Here is a 17,536-nt window from a genome sequence, read left to right on the forward strand (position 1 = left end):
TAATAATTACCGAAAGACAACAAAATAAAAGGTTTGTCATGAAATATTATTTATATAATATTTTTGGTGATAAAATTATATCTCATCGCTAATTTTTACCATCAAATTTGTGGCACCAAATCCTCCCACTTGAACTTTTTTGTGGGATACCTTTGACAATAGTTTATTATATTTTTGTAATAAAAAAATTATGGTCATGAATATCATAGATTTTAGTCACGATATATTTTATCATGAATTGATTATTAATTTTGATAACAATGTTAGAATCATTCCCAAATATATACTTGTGAATATATAAAATTTAAAAAATAGTAGTAATTTTTCTAATAAATTTAATTCATCACTAATATTTCTTATCTTTGGCAACAAAATTATATTTCATCACAAATAAGTCACTATTTTTTGATAAGGATAACATTTCATCATTGAATATTTATTTGTTAGTGACATATATAATTTTATCATATAATATAGATTATTTAGTAAAGAAACAGTATTTTATGTATACTTTTTAATATATAAATTTACAATATAAATTTTGTTTGTTACTAATTATCTAATTAACTTTTAGTAATGACAATATTTCATAATTAAACATATCTTTATTAGCAATATATATAGTTTTATCATAAAATATTAACTATTTAATGATAAAATAGATTTTTTCATCTATATATCGTTATATAGTTTTTATAATGGAATAGTTTTTGTTGTAAATTATTTATATGATCTAGTGATGACTGTATTTCATCATTAAATATATATATTTTAATTAGCAATATATAGTTTCATTATAGAATATTAACTATTTAATGATAAAATGGATGTTGTCACCCGTACATCATTTTATAACTAATAATTTTTTATGCTAATTATTTATGACTTACTTTTATCACTGAATGGAATCAACTATGTAACCAAGTAATAGTTTAAGATATAATTATGAAACTTACATGAAAATCGATTTAATTAAGAATTAATATTATTGATCCAACTTAATTTATATTAAAAATATATTAACAATAAAATTATTTATATAAAATATGCAATATAATGTATTAAAAGTTTTCTATATTAAATACTATTATTTTTTAATTTTAGCATGAATAAAAAGAAATATGAATTATCTATTTTTGAAGGATTTTAGATAAAGTATACATGATTTAGAAATATACTGAAATTATTTTAAATATTTTAAAATAAATAATTTTTAAAATATTATAAAGAATAAAATGAAGTTATTTATATTTTTATTTTTTTCAAAAGAAGAGGATTGAACTTTTTTTATAAAAATAATTAATTATTAAAATATTAATTATTATAATATATTTGAAATGAGTATATTTTATAATGTAAATATATTTTAAATAAATATAATAAAATATTACTATATATCATAAGCTAATATTATCATAGTAATTAAGTAACAGATAATAAATCAAGAAGTTGGTTTGAATCTTTGTCTATATTTATATATTAAAAATAATTCTTCTCTGTATTTAAAATAATTCTCTCCACATATGAATCCAATCAAATATTGAATATTTTATGATGAATCATTATTTTCATTGTTAATGATTTTTAGCGATGGGTCGTTAACTACAAACCCGGTGGCAAAATTTTTTCATCGTCAAATGCTTTAGATAACAAAATTTATTTTGTTAAATAAGATGGATTTGAGTCAAGTTGGGTTATAAAATATTGTAACTTTGAAGAGGAGATTTAGATTACAATTATACCGAGTCGTTAGGATGGGGCATGCCATATCTGTATCCGACCAGAATCCGCTTTGAATATTTTATCTAATTTTAACTGACGGGCGGTCCAGAGGACCTCGGTGACTGCGGTGAGGGAGCCACCGGCGACGATGGAGAGGACGGACAGCCAGACGAAGAGGGGTGGTAGCAGCGGCCGACTCATTTCCTTCTAATGAGGCCGACCCGTTTCCTTGCCCTTTCCTCTGCCTCCTTTTCCCCCACGACTTCTTCATCTCCTTCCGTCGAGAAAACTATCGGTAGAACAAAACCTTATTTGACGGACAGAGCCTTGATCGAACGATGCCGATCCAATGCTCTCACGGTCGAAGACGCGCTAGATTTGTTTGACGCAGCGGTGGCTGCCGATCCGAAGCCCTCCATCTACGCAATCAACCTCCTCCTCGATGCTATCGCCGGAATGAAGCACTACCCAATCGTGATCTCTCTCTGCAACAAGCTAAATGTTTTATCAGGAATCCAGCCAAATATCCACACCTATAGCATCGTGATCAACTCCTGCCGCCGAATGAGCTCTGTGAACCTGGGCTTCGGCTTCTTAGGAGGCCTCCTCAAACGTGGCTTCTCTCCTAGGACTGCTATCTTCAATTCTCTCATCAATGGCCTCGGCACCGAGAGAAAGGGTGGGCGAGGCAGCCATGCTGTTCGATAAAATGTCTCTGATGGGATGCGAGCCGAACGTGGTCTCCTGCAATGCTCTCATCAAGGGGCTCTGCAACACCGGCAGTACTGCGTTGGCGCTGGAGCTGCACCGGAAAATGTCTATGATGGGAGATAGTTGCAAGACTAACATAATAACGTTCAACACTATGATCCACCACCTTTGCAACGAGGGACATGTGAGCGATGCTTGCAAACTGCTCGTGGAAATGAGTCGTGTGGGTGTTAAACCGGATGTGCGCACTTACAGCAGCATTATTTATGGACATTCCACTTTAGGCCACTGGAAGCAAGCTGTTGGTATTTTCAAGGAGATGATGAATCGTCACCTTTCACCAGATGTGGTGACATTCAACATGCTGATGAATTCACTTTCCAAGCATGAGAAGACTGCAGAAGCCCATAAATTATTAGACTTGATGAAGGAAAGAGATGAAAAGCCTAATGTAATCTCTTATACTATATTGGTGCAAGGATATTGTCGAGAAGGCCATCTCGCTGATGCTAGGGAAGTCTTCAATTCCATGTTGGTTAAGGGTCCTGCTCCTAACAGTCATACTTACTCTGTCTTGATTAATGGATTTGTCAAGAATCAAAAAATGGATGAGGCCATGGAGCTATTCAACAAAATGCAAAAAGGAGGAGTAAAGCCTGATATTATTACCTATAGTATTATACTAGATGGACTATGCCACCTTGGAAAAATGGAGGATGTTCGAGGGCTTCTTGATGAAATGATGACTCAAGGAATACGTCCAGATGTCGTCACTTATACCTCTATAATGTGTGGACTTTGTAGATTAGGGAAGTGGAAAGAAGCTCATCAATTGCTTTATGAAATGACAGAACAACAAATTCATCCTAATGTCGTGACATTCAATGCATTGATTGATGCCTTTTGTAAAGAAGGAATGATTCAAGAGGCACATGGATTACTGGAAGTGATGATCTGTAGAGGTATAGAGCCTGATGTAGTAACTTATACTACACTAATGGATGGTTATTGTATGGTAGGAAAACTAAATGATGCAGTAAGAATTTGTGATTTAATGGTTTCGAAAGGCCATGAACTGATGCTTTTACATACAACATATTAATCGACAGCTATAGCAAAGGTGGGAGGATTGATGATGCTTTGAGTCTTTTTTATGCAATGCCTTGCAAAGGAGTACATCATACAGTTGTTACATACAACTCAATGTTAGCTGGATTATATCGAGTTGGAAGAGTGGCTGATGCAGAAAAATTGCGTGAGATGATGCTTGCTGCTGGGATATGCCCTAATCTTTACACATATAACATAGTCATGGATGGGCTTTGCAAGAACCAATGTATTGACGAAGCTATGAAGCTATTTCGAGATACATTATCTTCTAATGTTAACCTCGACATTGTCTGTTTCAATACCTTGATTGATGGTTTGGTCAAAGCTGGAAGGTTTGAAGCAGCCAAAAATATCTTCAATACTATCCATACCAAAGATTTAAAGCCAAATGTTGTTACTTTTAACATAATGGTACATGGCCTCATGAAGGAAGGGTTGTTTGACGAAGCCAATAACTTGCTCTTGCATATGGAGAAGTCAGGTTGTCCGCCAGATTCCATCACATTCAATGCCATTATTCGTGGTTTGCTGGAGAAAGAGGAGATAGAAAGGGCAAGAGATATGATTAGGAAAATGAAGGAGAAAAGCTTTTCTTTCGAGGTGTCAACTGCTTCTAAAATATTTAATTTGTCTCAGAGCGGCAATATCATGAATATCTGAAGTTGCTTCCAGATTTTTCTTAGCATTGTGCAATGTGATGGGAGCAACATATATATATTGAATTGGGCTTTGATGATCTTATGTTCACATAAGCATTGGATGTCATTTATTTTTGCCTGGACTTACTCCGTCACATTGAATTTATACTTGTGCTCCAAATGGGAACTTTTCCTCTAGGAGTTCTCTTAACAAACTGAATAGAGATTTCTTGGTTCTTGATGTCGGTGGTCTCCTCTAGTGGAGTTCAGTGAACTATGAAGCTAATGGTGATAGGGATCAGGGACTGTTTTAGCCAACTTGTCAAGGCTTACAGTGAGGGAAAGCTTGATGTCATCAGAATGATCATGCCTGTTGCCAGGCAGCATAAATGATGTGGTTCTGCATCATATAAAGATAATATCAGAATTGTAGTCGCTGCTAAGAGAGATGAACAAATCCGGATATTACAGGACCAAAGAAATCCTGCAAGGAATTTGCTGCCCTGCAGCTATAGAATGCAACTCGCAAGTGCACCTAATATGACTAAGTACTATCATTTGTAATCCTAGTTCGCATCAGAGTTTGGTTTTAAGCACTTCACAATTTGTTTGAATACCCTCAGAAATGAGATATTCATTTCAAACTATACAGAGTTCTGTAATATTTTGTTGTATTTGCAGTTTGGAGGAAATTATATATTCATTAGGTCATGCTTTGTTGTTCAAATAGCCTGAGGACTGTTTCCTGCATGTAAACATACCATATGTGAGTAGCTGATTTGAGAATATCAAAGATGGTTAGGACCTTTTTGTTTTGCTAAAAATAAAATTGACAGGGACCCCAGATAATAGCACAGTTTGGTGACAAATGTGACCGGAAGAAACCTGAGAAGGAAGCTCTGATTAGAGAACTAATGTGATAAAGTTTTAGATATTGTGATTTCAGGTTCTAAGCTCCGAACTTGAAACCATAATGATTCAAGGTTCAGGTTAGACTGAAGATTGCAAGGCTTCAAGTTGTAAGTTTTCAGTTTCAGAATCCTAAAATTTTAACTCTTGAGAACTGCAAAATGAGATTCCAGAATTTTCAAATTTTCCCACAAGAATTCATATCTAATACAAATTTATTATACTATTTCTAGATTGTATTTTCACAAATATTTGTTATGATATTCTACCAATGTCAGGGACCAGAGAAAGGATTAAAACATTGGGATAGTGACCATAACAACATTGAAGATATGTAGGTGGCATTACAATTAATGAAGTTTACACACAACTGGGGAGACAGTTGAGTCACTTGCTTTTATCAAGAGAGCTTTGTGGCATTAAACAAAGAACACTTTTTTTTTTGGCTACCAAAGGAGAAAGAAAACTTGCTTACATACTTGAAATAAAAAACATGGCTCCTTCTTGGAGGAAATTGGTCAGCAAAGTTGTGGTGTCAAACTTTCTTGAATCACGCTTATACCTGTACTCTCACCACATGATTCCCCAATCCCGCATCAATGTATTCTGATTGTTTGTTCATTCTCTGGGATTCTCCCGATCTTATCAACACCTCATATACATGGGAGCAACCACCCTCAAGAAACTCAATTTTAAAAAAATTCCATCCATTATGTGCTTTGTTTTTTTTTTAATTCCTTAACATCATAAGAACGTATTTGCTATGACTTAATAATTACAACTTATCAATTGTTGAATTCTCCACAACTTGGAGCAGCATTCTCGGAACTATCCCGAATTGGACAGTTCAGGACGTGCCGAACCAGACCGATAGAGAACCGGGATGGTTCCGACGTGGAAAACAGCACACGCTGGTGCCAGAGAAGAAAGAGAGGGAAAAAGAGGGAGAGAGAGAGGAGGAGAGGGGGAGTGTCGACGTCGTGTCGGGGCCCGCTGCGATTGTCGAAGGGCCACGGAAGCATCCGCGTGGCTTGTCGGTTCGCCCAATAGGGCTTTGAAATAAGCGAGAAAGAGAGAAGGGGGAGATCACCGGAGATGAGAGCAGTGGCATCGCAGTCGCGGATGTGGGCTTCGTCGAGGCCGGGGGAGAGGGTGGCGGAAGTGGCACAGGTGGTATCGCGGTCGCAAAACAGAGGCTGTCGCCCCCATTCACGCGACCCCCTTTTTTAAAATCAAAAAATTTAAGTGAAGCCGAGAACAAAAAACAGTGAGCACCAGAGGTTTTTACAGTGAGGTATAGAGAGACGTGAGATTTCTTTTAAGAGAAAAGCGCATACTTTTTCCTTGTAAAAAAGAGTTTGAGAGAGTTCCCTATATCTCCTATTAATTTTATATTTCTTGTGCCATGGAATTAATAGAAGAACGTTAAGGAGATCTTGTCCATGGACGTAGGCCAACAATTAGACCGAACTACGTATACTGGTGTGTTTTCTTTTCTCTTATTTTATCGCTTTATTATCTTCCTTTTATTTTGCGTTCTATGTTTTTCAAGTTATCTTTTCTCTACAAAATGATCCTATTTTCGCTATGCTTGTGTGCCATGTGGGTTGAGGTGTGCTCGGTTACCTCTCGACCGGTCTTTTCAGAAAAATCAAGCATAAAATTCGGAAAAGTTAAGACAATGGCCATGGGACAGAGTGGCGAGGTGGGCCCCCATCAATATTATGTTTTTTGCCCCATCATCTTACATATTTTTTGGTGTGAGATAGGGGATTGAACCACTTAATCTTTGCCTGGAACCAAACCTTATGAGTACTACCCCCCTTATGAGTACTACCACTCAAGCAGGATTAAGGCCTGCCATGGCTTTCAAGCTCTCTGGTGACGTTGAAGTGACATACCACCCTAGTATAGATCATCATCAATTGGGCTAGATTCAGTGTGAAAATATTAAAAAGTGTACCTTTTCCGGAATCGGCAAGCATTCATGGACAACTGAAAAAAATGGTAATGATTTTTCAGTGAGAAAAGCCAGATAGTGTTATGATTTGTTGCATGGTCTGCCTGGCTAAATGGTTCAGTCTAGTCACTAAAACTTAAAGAGAGGTTATGGTAGGCTCAAGCTTTGGATTGGTTTTTGTTATTGTTTTTATCCTACTTTTGTCATCATGATCACCTTTGTCATCATCATATAGGTCATTTTACTGGCATCTATGGTGATGCATAATTACATTCTGATTTAAGACACTTTTTTGTTTTTTCAGAAACACGGTTTCTTTTGTGTAATGTTCTGATTAACATCACTAAAAGTGCACATACCACATCACAAGAACTACTAAACACATATTACCATAGACTCTGTATTATAGAAGGCTTCAAACTTAACAATCATGAATATTTATGGATTTAACATACCATTTATATTTTATGAATTGTATAATTTTGTGTGTACTGAAAACTAATTCCAGAACTGCAAGTGATGGCTAAGAGGCAGATTGAATAAATGCTTTGCAAGTTATCAGCTGCATAGTTATCCAATGCCAGTGAGTGTTACAGGAAAATCTGTCAGAGAGCTATTAGGCTAGATATGTGGTTTGAACAAAGATGCTGTCTACTAAGGAGGCCTATGCATGGAATGTCAATGGTGGAGAATTTGGAGTTTGGTGAGGGAGCAGTGGGTCAAGCATGGAGATACAAAAGTATAAGTGACTAGGAGCTGATAATAAAGTCTGAGTCTGAACTGGTTGCTATCTTATAGAAGATATGGCCAACTATGAAACTTGACAATATTCATGAAACAAATTCATTGGGTTGAGATATGGCTTATCATTCTATGGCATTATTTTATTCTTTGAATGTGTTGCAGAATAATATGATAAATATTGTGAACTTGGACTTGCTAAATTTTATAGAGATGGGAACTTTGAGGTTTTAAAGAACCTGGCTCCATATTGCTGGACAAACAATTCCAGAGTGACGCATCATTTGTTTGCATGATAAACTATAGAGTTGTGAGAGCACAGTTACTTTCTGCTTCCAAGGTAGCTCTAATTTGTTACCGTCCCTTTGACTGCCACAATCTCGGAAGATATAGCTTAGCTGTCTGCTGTATTCCTAAGCATATATTTTTTGCTGGCATCTGGAGATTTCAATTTTGAAAAATATAATGCTGTCAAAATTTTCCAGCTGAGCATCTCTGATCGCCATGGTGTGTGACCTTATCTTTTTTCCACTTTGTATGTGCTCATTGATGATTTTAGTGATATGCGAAGTATAAAGATGGTATGTTGAAAACTAGAATATGATTAGCAAGAGGGTAAAGAGCCACTAGCTCAAGTTTAGCAAAAGCCATGACATCTTCTTAGCAACATAAAGTGCGGGGAACATTAGTAGATGTCTGACTACAGTGGAAATATCCATTGACATAAATCTGGTATCATATCACTCATGCAATATATTATTACTCCAGGAATCCTATTTCCACCAAATTTGTTCCATGTCAATCTGCCTTATATTTTTCTTGTGTGCCTTTTGGTCCCTAAGGACTTGATAATGTCTAAGAAACCCAAGAGCTTTGGTATTATCATGGTGAATAGAGCTGATCATAGGCGAGATCTGGGCACAGAATATGTCAAAATTTAAATAGACCCTGCCCGAAGCCCAACTAAAAGGAAATAGAGTTCAGATCCAAGGTCCAACCCATGATCAGCTCTATTCGTGAAGTGCTTGGACTCTTTCATCTCTGCTTTCACCGCCAAAAATCATGGACATTCATTTCTTTAAAGTTAACCATGCATTTATATTTTTTTGAGTGGCAGATATCTTTCCTTGGAGTTGCTTCAATATCCTATTTCATTTTCTTCTATTTTTTGGTAATCATAATATTCTCTCTAATGTTCTCCAATTGTTTGCTGAAGGTTCATTCGCTGAATGATACTCCAAACTATTCCCCAATAATTATACTACTAAGAAATATACAGTAATAAATTAATCATAGAATCATTGCCTGCGGCTTATTACTGCATAACCCATGGTCTGTTGGATTGATTAAGAGTGTTGCTTGTTGCTATTGATGTTTGGTGTCGTACACTCCACTGTTTGTTTATGTGTACTGATGTATGTATTTTTTCCCCAATGCAAATTTTGAAGTTTTGGGAAAAATTCTTCGACGTTTAATCTGAGCTAAACTATTCCTGAATGATAAACTTTAAACTGAAATTCTCAAAGGTTCTCCTTGATAGGTGATTTTGCATGATTTCATGTTTTCATGGTTGCTGTCTTACATGATTGGTCAGGTCCACTACTGTTTCTCTCATGCATCTCCTGGCATAGTTGCTTCTTTCATTAAACTGTGATTGCATGTGTTTCTGAAAATTTGTAGGCCTTCCAGGTGCCAAATGTCAGTTTTCCATTTCAATCTCATGATGGATCATGTCCATCTTATATCACCATCTTCTCATTTTCAGACATTAACTGTGACGTCTGTTTCCATGATTTAGTTTCTGGACCAGCTATTTGCAAGTGATCATATAACATGCATAGATTTCTCTTGTTATGGAACTTGCTTATATTTTGGAGATAAACTTTCGTCTTGAAGTCATAATTGGATCCCATAGGCTGACAAAGAAAAACTAGTTGTGGAATGATCAATCTGTATCCAAGGGGCGGATGGGAATATTGGTAACCACGCATGGACTAGTAATTTATATTGGTTATATTCTTGATATTGGAACTTCAAACATTAGAAATACTTGCTGTGAATGGAAATAGACTATTATGAACCAGGAGAGATAATTCGATGTGCAATCTTTTTTATCTTTATTTTCTGCAGAGAGCAGAGAATTCCAATTTATGCATCATCTTGTATAATATACATTCATGCAAGCAAGTTTGATTCATAAAAAATATGTATACCATGGACAAACAAATCTAACATCCATCTTACCAATGGCACTTCTAATCCAAGAAAGCCCCTTTCTATAAGGTTAAACTGCCAAAATTAAAGCACAGGACGCAAGCCCATCACTTGGACTTCTCTCTCCACTCAGCAACTGATCGATTGTGGAAACATCAATTCTAGCTGAAGCCTGCTTCACCCACTCTACCACCTTCTCTGCCTCCCGGCTCGCCTTTTCCTCCTCCTTCAGTGCCTTCTTCAAGTTTCTCTGCTGTTCTTTCAAGGAAAAAGTACTGAATCCGTAAGGATCTCTTCACTGCTCCCCCAGCGTCCCTGCTCCAGCCTTGACCCTTGGACTCCACTGCTGTTGCTCTTTATGTTTGATTCCCTTTTACTACAACATCCGAAGCAGCACGTCCGTCGTGGTGGGGAAGGAGATCCCCTGGAGTGATTCCCGGTCATGATCTCAGGCTTTAGAGATCATTCAAACTTTTCATCTATGGATGAAGTGCGTCGTTGTTTTATGTGGGGATTAGCTCTTGGAAGGAATTGGAGCTTGAATGGTTTAAGAGGTGGATCAGAACAACTTCTTAGACATGAGAGAAGCTGGTTTTTCCTATGTGGTTTGGGATAAAGTCAATGACATGGAAGAGATGATTGAAGTACCAAAGCTTAGTGGTCGTTTTCTGATGAGGTGAGACTGGAGAAGAATGCAGCTGGGTGATTGGACGAGAGGGACAAAACAAATGGAAAAAGTTGTGGGGTTTCCTCAGAAGCTAACGTTTTTTGAATCTGGTAGAAACTGGGTCCTGGCATTGGTGGAGTGGTTTGGAAAATGAGGGGTGGTTGGTGTTCAGCTGTGGGATGGGGTTGCTGCTGACATTGGCAGTGACCTACTGAGACTTGGCCCAAGCTGTTGGCATTCAAGATTTTACTGGGTTCGAGTCATGTTAAATTTTGCTTCACTCTTTTTGCACTACCATTGAATGAATGCTGGTGGATGCATTCGTAATGCAGCGATCAGAGCCAGCAGTTTGGTACGGTATGCTTAAAAACTTTCTGACACCCAAGGAGTTTGTGGCATGCTACCTTGATACCTCCATAAAAATTCTCAAACTGGTAGTATTCTTTTGTCTGAGACTGGTATTAGAGTATCTATTTGTCACATCCAATTGATTATTCAGATAACAGCAAATATTACCCATCATTAATATGGTATCTACATGGTGAATAAATGGCGGACTCTGTGTAAACTTAGTCTCCATTTTCGGTGGAAGGATTTGATTCCCATACATACAAGGAAATGCGAGAAGGATATGCTTCTTGCTATTGACGATGGAGAATGTGAACAGGATTCAAACCGCATACATGCCATGCCTGTCCTATCATGAACAGAGGCATCCACGTGCTGAAGAGAGAGCTTAGCGCAAGATGAGCCTCCAGTTATATATATATATATTAGATAATCTAAAATAAAAAAATAATTTAATTAAGAGCCTTACTTATTATCAGACTAAAAAATTATATTGGTGACATTATTAATATGGTTAAAAAAAAAATTATATTAAATAAGAGCCCTATTTACTATCAAAATTAAAGACTTGTATTCACTTTCATACATGCCACCCTCAATTAACTTCTCTGGTTATCCATATGGCCATCCACATGGTAAATAGAGAGCTCATCACAAGTTAAACCTCCATTTTAGATACATACTAGCATATAACCTACATAATATATTAGATATTTTTTCTCCTTTTCTAATTGCCCTTGAAATATAATATAAAAATATAATAAATTATATTAAATAGAATGTTTTAACATTCAAATTTTTGTTGCATATTAAGTAATTAATTTTATCGATGGTTGAAACTTTCGTCATTAATTTTGTCATCTACATAGTAGGTGAAAAACTTTGGATATGTTAAGCCTCCATGAAAAAACTTTCATGATTGATAGCGGTGTTAGTAATACCAACCACATGTGATTCTTAGGGTATGATTTTTTTCTCTTTTTTCTATGGGGTCACATGAGAGGTGGGTTGGTGTACATCTAGTTGCTTGGGGTGTGGTCTGCTAGCTTATGCACAATAGAGAGTTAGGCATCTAGTTCTTGTTGGTTAAAAGAGAGCCTATGCATAATAGAGGGTTAGACGATGGGATTTTGATACATTTTCCATCATCTCGACTCACACCATCTCTATCAGAACTTAACCTTTTCTCTTCCAAGACCTCCAAAGCATGCACTTACGCTGAAGCCGTCAAAGAATCCCTCACCGATCGGAATGCCGGTGCTTCTTCTCTCAACAAAATTTTCTCTTCAGCTCCCACTACTCGAGATAATCATCATTTATCTAACATTTCAATCCTTGCAGTGCCCTCCATTGCCCCTCCTCGTACCTTTAAGAAGGGGAGGTGCTTCCGATGTGGAGATCGAGACCATACCCAAGACTCTTGTAGAAACTCTTTAAGGTGTTTCTCTTATCTCTATTTCAGTCATTCAGTTCAGAGCTGCTGGAAAACTTCACCGACAAAAACCTCTTCTCTCCAGCTGAGACCTCTACCCTTTCCATCGTCGATTGCTACCAGACCTTCCTCCATGGAGTATCCTCTATCTGATCATCCTCTCCTTGGTAGCCCTCCCCTGCTTCACTTGTTCGCAAAGCAAAGGTATTCATCCCGAACTTTTGCAAGATGTTAGTAACCCAAGATTACTTGATGCAGTGGCTTTTGTAGAGGCAAGCAATTAGTGCCCAATAAAACTGGATGACGAGCTTCAACTATTGCCCAAAAAGCCAACGCTCTAGGCTCTTGGACTGCTCGTAAGCTTTCACGCACTAACTCTTTCTTTGTCTCCTGTCCCTCCCTCTTGGTGGTGCAAAACCTAGTGGCTTCAAGTCCCATACTCGGAGATGGGTACTCCTAAGAGTCGCCCACTAGGATCAAATATATGGAGGATCACCACAAAATCTGAATTTCAAAGTGACTGCCAGTCTCATCAACCTCCCTTTGATCTGTTGGAATATCGAAGCTATAAGTAATATTCTTTCCAATTTCAGAGTCTCCTTTATGCAAGTAGGGCTTGCACTCATTGGGAAGATCTTATAAGTTTTGACATTCATTTTTTATGCAAGAATCTTGACTCTCTGCCTGAGGTGATTGAAGTTACTATGGGTCTCTATACTTATGAAGTTAAGCTATGCTGCCCTCACAATCCCTCAGAGAATCTCAGCTTCTCCTAAAATGAAGATCATGAAGGTATGGACGAAGATGAAGCTGAGTTTTGGTTTGGTGGCCCGAACCAAAAGGTTGATCAGTCTACTTCGCAATAGCCAAGGCCTCGATCCAATGCCAGTTCGCCAATGTAGATAACCTATCACCATCAAGCAAGCCGGAACTCTCCATCGCTTACGTCACCTCACTCCTCAACTCAAACTATTCCTCTTCTAATTGTTGGCTACTCTCTCTCTAATCGTACTCTCGTCCTAGACTTATAAAAGTTTATAGCCTCTACATATTTATTCCTCTTGACCCCTAACCCACTATACCCATCATGTCGTCTATCAAAATCTACCCATTCCCTCTCCTCTCCATTGATTGCGGTTTATTCAAATTCAAAATCACCTCCATTAACTCACCTTGCTAGTGACCAGTGGCGGTTGACTACTCTTCTTGAAGATCCAAGCATTCTTGGTAAGCCAAATGCTTATAAACAATGTCGGCAGTCCTCATGCCCTAATGTCTAGAATTTGCATCGCTGATGCTTTCGCTTATATGCCTAAGGAAATCCTCAACCGGCATCGTCAACTGAACGATCATCACAAATGTACCAACGAGTCTCTACACCTATATAGCCCTTGGGCATTGGAAGAGTATATGAGCAATAGCCTCATCCTCCACATTCCAACAAGGACAAACTGAAGAGATATTCATCCCCCATCGCTCAAGACACCCTAGTAGGGAGGTGGCCCCAAGCAACCCTTCAAATAAAAAGGGCAACTCTAGGATGGATATCAAGTCTCCAAATCTAACCACCATCAAGTCTCTGAATTTTCTCCTCTCTAAATAGATCATAGAGATCCTTGGCCCTCAACATTGAACTGCAACTAGATTGTGAGACGATCTTGCTAGGAACATCATGTATGTAAATTACAAAAGATAACACTCTATCAGCCAATTGATCCCTAAAGAGGTGGACAACTCGACCAGTGTCCATCTCCTTTCCTTAGGAAGGAAGAGGTTGTAGACTTGCATGTTTGCTCCAGTCTTCATGTTGATCATTGTAGGCCACCGTCTTAGAGGATGGTTTGACAACCAAGAGTCCCCCATCATATTTATAGATTGTCCAACCTTAATCAATCATGTTATGTTGACTATCACCATTGAGGCATGGGTATAGATCTCTTTCCATATAAAGGAGCTACTATAGCTAGATTGGATTTCCTCTCCTACGGACTACGACCCATACTTAGCCCTCATCGTAAAGCTCCAATTGCTACTCGCTCAAGGAGGAATATAAAAGTATGGCTGACAATCATAGCCTCTCTTTTTTTTTTTTTTTGAGGTAAGCAAGGAGAAAGTAAGGTACTTTCCCCTCGTGGGTTAAATATTTTATATTAGAGATGGTAGAACATGAGGAGGGGTATACGTTATATTTACAAAGATGTGTCCCATCGCATTGGAAGCAACAATATAATAAAAGGGTTGCATGAAGATGTCCAATCAAAGTATATCCCACATGAAGAGAGGGTTCACGCTCGTGAAATCGAAAAAATCCAAAGATGTGTTCTTTTTATCTTAGGTCTCTATGAATACTATCGACATACCCATTTTCCTTCGAAGTCTTGCCGGCCCCTGGATATTGTAATGCTCTTGAAGCAACCTTTCGACCTTGAACTAAATATAGATGTTAAGTGGATACTTTGAAGCAAGATCGAAAGTAGTGATTCCATTCAGTGAAGATACGAATGGACTAAACTTTGAGAGGGCATTGAAGTTAGGTGCTGCCTGAGGAGAACTTTGAAAGAAATGAATGGAGATTATTTGCTTTTGTATTTTTTGTCCAATGTCCCATCAAGAAAATAACAGTCCGAATAATCTCGCAAAGAGATCTAGCCTCGAAATGAAAAGTCTATTATTTCTCTCTTTCCAGAAAGTCCATAGCATGACTAAGGCGAGCACTTCAGAGACTCTGAATTTTTTGGATTTGCCATGTTTCTGTCTCTGCTCATGCCAAAGATCTTCTATGTTGTGTGGGAGGTTGACAATATGGCATTTATGGAGTATTCTCTTCTACAATTCCATAGAATAATTACACTGAAGCATGATATGGTCAATTGTCTCGTTATCATCGTAGCAAAAAGTACATCTACTAGGTCCATGAAATTCTTTTTTTCAAGAATTTCGACAGTCAGGATCTTACGATTATAGCACAACCAGTTGAATAATTTATATTTTTTGGGATTGGAAGCTTCCAAATAAATTTTTCAAGATGAGAAACCATGCTGCCATGGATAAAAACTTAGAGCAGGCCGATACTGAGAATAAATGATTCAAGAACCATTTTCAAAATCTCGTCTTCTTGGTTTGACAACCTGAAGTTTCTCAACATTTCCATTAAAACCCAGAGATTTGATTGGGTAGGTAGAGGTGTGAGGTTTCTAAAGTTTTGAGACCATCCATGCTTGTTTAGGAATGATGCAACTGTGCAATCTTTATCTATAGCTAACCAATGTAAGATAGGAAAAATGGTTTTGAGGCTAAGATTTGTAATCCAACTATCGACCCAAAACATGGTATGTTGGCCATTAGCAACCAGGACAGATGTAAATGGGATCGTAAGTTTACCAACGTCCATAACTGACCTCCAGAAGCTTGAGGCTTTCCATCTTAGGTATGTAGATGTAGAAAAAGATATACCTCTTGGGTAGTAGATGCGCTTTACTAATTTTTTCCAAAGTCCTTGATTAGCTGAGGAGAGTTCGTCCCATCATTTTATAAGCAAAGCTTGATTGAAGAGTTTAAGGTTGATGATACCAAGTCCACCTAGAGCTTTGGGACGACAGATTTGGGACCATTTTGCCAAGGTCTTGAAGTTAGAATGTTTTCCATCTCCACTCCAAAGGAAGCACCAGCAAATGGAGTCTATTTTCTAGCCGGCACTCTAACAATCGACATCCAGTAAGTAGGGATTGTCCTAAGAATCGAGTTTATGAGAGTGAGGTGGCCGGCTGTGGAAAGAACCTTTTTTTTCCAACTAGAAAGTTTTTGGTTGATCTTCTCCACAAGGAAAGTCCATTGGTTTCTGGATAAAGACTTGAAATGGAGAGGATAATGCCTAGGTATTGATTGGGAATTTAGACTTTTTACAACCCAAGATTGTAGCGCATCTCAAAGATTCCTTTGAGTTGAAGACCAATCCCACCAGCTGTGACTTGAGAAAATTTATTTTCAGACCAGATAACATTTCAAAAGAATATAATATAAACTTTATAGTGTTGAGTTGGGATTTTGCTACGTGGCAAAATAGCAAGGTATCATCCACGTACTAAATAGCATGCATGTTGTTATTGAGATGGTTCGGTCCAATAGAATCCAACAAATTTTCAGCATTAGCTTGAACCAACATTCGATAAAGGATATCAACGATCAAAATAAACAGTAAAGAAAAAAGAGAATTATCTTGTTTGAGACCTCTATTGTTTAAAAATGATTTTTTAGGCTTGAGGAGGACAATAAAGGTAGATGTTGTCAAGATCTTAGAGATCCAGGAACAAAACCTTGGGCTGAAACCTCGTTTGTGAAGCAATTTAAATAGTGTTGCCCAAGAGATGTTGTCAAATACATTTTCAAAGTCGAGTTTAAACAATATACCTTTCTCCTTTGTTTTTCTAAAATGATTGAGAATTTCGATGCAGAGGCACAGCTTTTGGAGATGTTCCTTTGATGAATGTGGATTGAGAGTATCCTACCAGCTCATTGATAACATTGCTTAATCTGATAGATAGGAGCTTGAAAATAATCTTGATAATTTCATTTCCAAGTCTGATGGGTCTGAAGTCTTTAATCGATGGGTGGTCGCTTTCTTAGGATAAGGGTAATGTAAGGATAGTTTAATCTAAATAGATTAGCCATCCCGATGAGTAAATCTCTAAAGAGCTAAGAAAAATCACCCTTGACAATGTCCCAATGACATTGATAGAAAGAAATAGGAAAACCCTCCAGGCCTAGAGCTTTATCCTTGGCGAGAAAAGACAGCATTTTTAATTTCTTCCTCTGTGAAGTTGGACTCCAAACTCTATAAATCCAAAGGCCCCTCTGGGTAAAGCCTTTCCTAATCCACTTCGACATTTTCATAATCCGAGGAGCCATAGAGGGAGGAATAAAATGAGAAGAAAGCATGGTGGATGGCCTCCTGATTCGAGATGCATTGCCCATTTTCATAAATTTCTTTGATCTCATTCTTCCTCCTCCAGCTTCAAGCAGTTATGTGAAATATGTCATATTTTTGTCACCTTCTTTAATCCATTGATCTCTCAATCATTGTCTCC

At 37.5% G+C, this 17,536-nt stretch overlaps 1 protein-coding gene across 1 annotated transcript; it reads left to right on the top strand.

The window, feature by feature from the left end:
- The first annotated feature begins 1,738 nt into the window (after window positions 1–1,738).
- Window positions 1,739–5,052, top strand: LOC105053531 (uncharacterized). Its single transcript, XM_019853606.3, is given in 4 exon segments — window positions 1,739–2,394; window positions 2,396–3,506; window positions 3,509–4,171; window positions 4,174–5,052. Coding segments are annotated over 4 exon segments (2,289 nt in total). The 5' UTR covers window positions 1,739–1,932; the 3' UTR covers window positions 4,227–5,052.
- Window positions 5,053–17,536: the final 12,484 nt, after the last annotated feature.

The sequence above is a fragment of the Elaeis guineensis genome, chromosome 11 (genome assembly GCF_000442705.2).
Source record: "Elaeis guineensis isolate ETL-2024a chromosome 11, EG11, whole genome shotgun sequence".
NCBI lineage: Eukaryota > Viridiplantae > Streptophyta > Magnoliopsida > Arecales > Arecaceae > Elaeis > Elaeis guineensis.